The 1,674-nt window shown below is 52.3% G+C and overlaps 1 protein-coding gene across 2 annotated transcripts in view; it reads right to left on the reverse strand.

Annotated features, from left to right (window-relative positions):
* Positions 1–1,470, reverse strand: part of FAM166C (family with sequence similarity 166 member C) — a 2,067-nt gene extending 597 nt beyond the window's left edge. Inside the window, exons 1-3 of one of the 2 annotated variants that reach the window (XM_019613646.1) lie at positions 1,408–1,470; positions 543–721; positions 241–353 (exon numbers count right to left, since the gene is read on the reverse strand). In XM_019613646.1, the coding sequence (XP_019469191.1) occupies positions 241–353; positions 543–671 (242 nt within the window). In that variant the 5' untranslated portion in view covers positions 672–721; positions 1,408–1,470. Of the gene's footprint in view, positions 1–240; positions 354–542; positions 722–1,362 lie in introns of both variants that reach the window. The other variant, XM_003204587.2, reaches the window with a different exon arrangement.
* Positions 1,471–1,674: the final 204 nt, after the last annotated feature.

Below are 1,674 nucleotides of genomic sequence, written 5' to 3' on the forward strand. Positions count from 1 at the left end.
AAGGGAAGGGAAGGGAAGGGAAGGGAAGGGAAGGGAAGGGAAGAATATAACAAAATATAATGCAATAGAATAGAGTAAAATAGCATAACATAGCATAGAGCAGAACAGAGCTCTAGTGGCTGGGACTCAGGGAGGTGGGTTTGTGTTCTACTCATCCCACAAATCTTGAGATTCATCACACAGCCCGAGCTCTGGGTGCTGGCTGCTGCTGTGCCATTGGGATACCTGCCGGGTACTCACAGGTCCAGTGGGTGTGGATATTTCTCCTTCTCCTCTTCAGGCAGCACGAAGTAGGGAATGGGATAAAGTGTTCCAGTCTTGTCCTTGTAAAACTCACGTTGCTGCTGGGTCAGCTGCAGTCAAAAGCAAAGAAGCAGAGGTTTGGGCCAGCAGCCTTTCCCAGCCCTGCACTGCCTCTGCCTGCAGGATGCTGCTCAGCACACCGCACCCACTGAGCTCAAGCCTCTCAGCAAGACCCCATAGAGACAGGGATCTGGGGACAGGCAGCAGTGGAGGGGTTACCGTCCCCATCCCATTCCCACCTGGTAAAACCTGTCCAGCTCCAGGGACCTCCTGTCTTCCAGGCTGAAGGGGGTGTGCGTGGGGATGCAGTGCCTCCGCACCTCCATTGGGTACGGCTCTGGGGGCTGGGGATGCTGGGGGCTCATCATGGTGGGGTTTCTCAGATGAAAAGGGCTGTGCTTGGGATGTGCTCTGTTACCTGCAAGGGAAACGCGGGGTTCGTTTTCGTTTTCCCTTTTCAGCATCACGTTTTGCTATTTTAAGGTTTCCCCGGGCAATGGGATGCTGCTGACAGGGCCGTGCTGCAGGGGACTGCTCCTGCCCAGCCCTCACAGTGCATCTGGAACCAGAAGCAGTGATTTGCACGCTGCACACTGAACCCTTTGATCGTATCTGAGCGAGGTTTGGCACCAGGGCTTTGCTCATTGAAGCACAAAGCCGATTTTTCAAAAGAGGTCGTTAATACATATATCTCAGTTAGGTGCCCTGTCTGTTCCCACTGCTGCACCTTTTCCTTGCTTTTATCTGCAGCGTGGCCACAATTTGCTATTTACCAGAGCAGCTGCTTGGAAGGGGGAAATTTGGCAGCAAATCAGCTCCAGGGGTGAAAGCACTGAGAGCCCTTCAGACACAAATGAGCAGCGAGCTGTCAGTGGGATGCCTGAAAGTGATGCTCTCAAATAAGCAGAGGAGAATTATTTCTATAGATACGTATCCTATGACCATAGCTCTGTCTACAAGTGAAGATGAGCAGGAGTGAGGGTTGTTTTGGGTCCATTAGGAATGCAGGGTCTATGCAGGGTGCAGGGTGCAATGTGACCATGCTCATCCCCTACCCACCTCCAGTAGAATCCTGAGTGCAGTGGGTCCCTGCACTGTAGTTACCTCAGCCCAACCTGGATCTGTCCCGTTCTGTTCTGTCCCCACCTCAGCTGGCTCACAAACACCGTCACCAGGCAACAGGAAGAACTCAACCCCAGCACCCTGACATTCCCTTCACCCCCAGAACCCATTGTGAACATCACCTACTCCCGCTGCATACACCCCAACAAACCCTGCACCCTGCCCTCACCCTACCTTCCATGGGGAATGCAGAACTGTCTCCATGTTGGCATTCTTTAGTTATTTTCCTCTTCTTCTTTTTTTTTTTTT

The sequence above is a fragment of the Meleagris gallopavo genome, chromosome 2 (assembly GCF_000146605.3).
Source record: "Meleagris gallopavo isolate NT-WF06-2002-E0010 breed Aviagen turkey brand Nicholas breeding stock chromosome 2, Turkey_5.1, whole genome shotgun sequence".
Classification (NCBI taxonomy): Eukaryota; Metazoa; Chordata; class Aves; order Galliformes; family Phasianidae; genus Meleagris; species Meleagris gallopavo.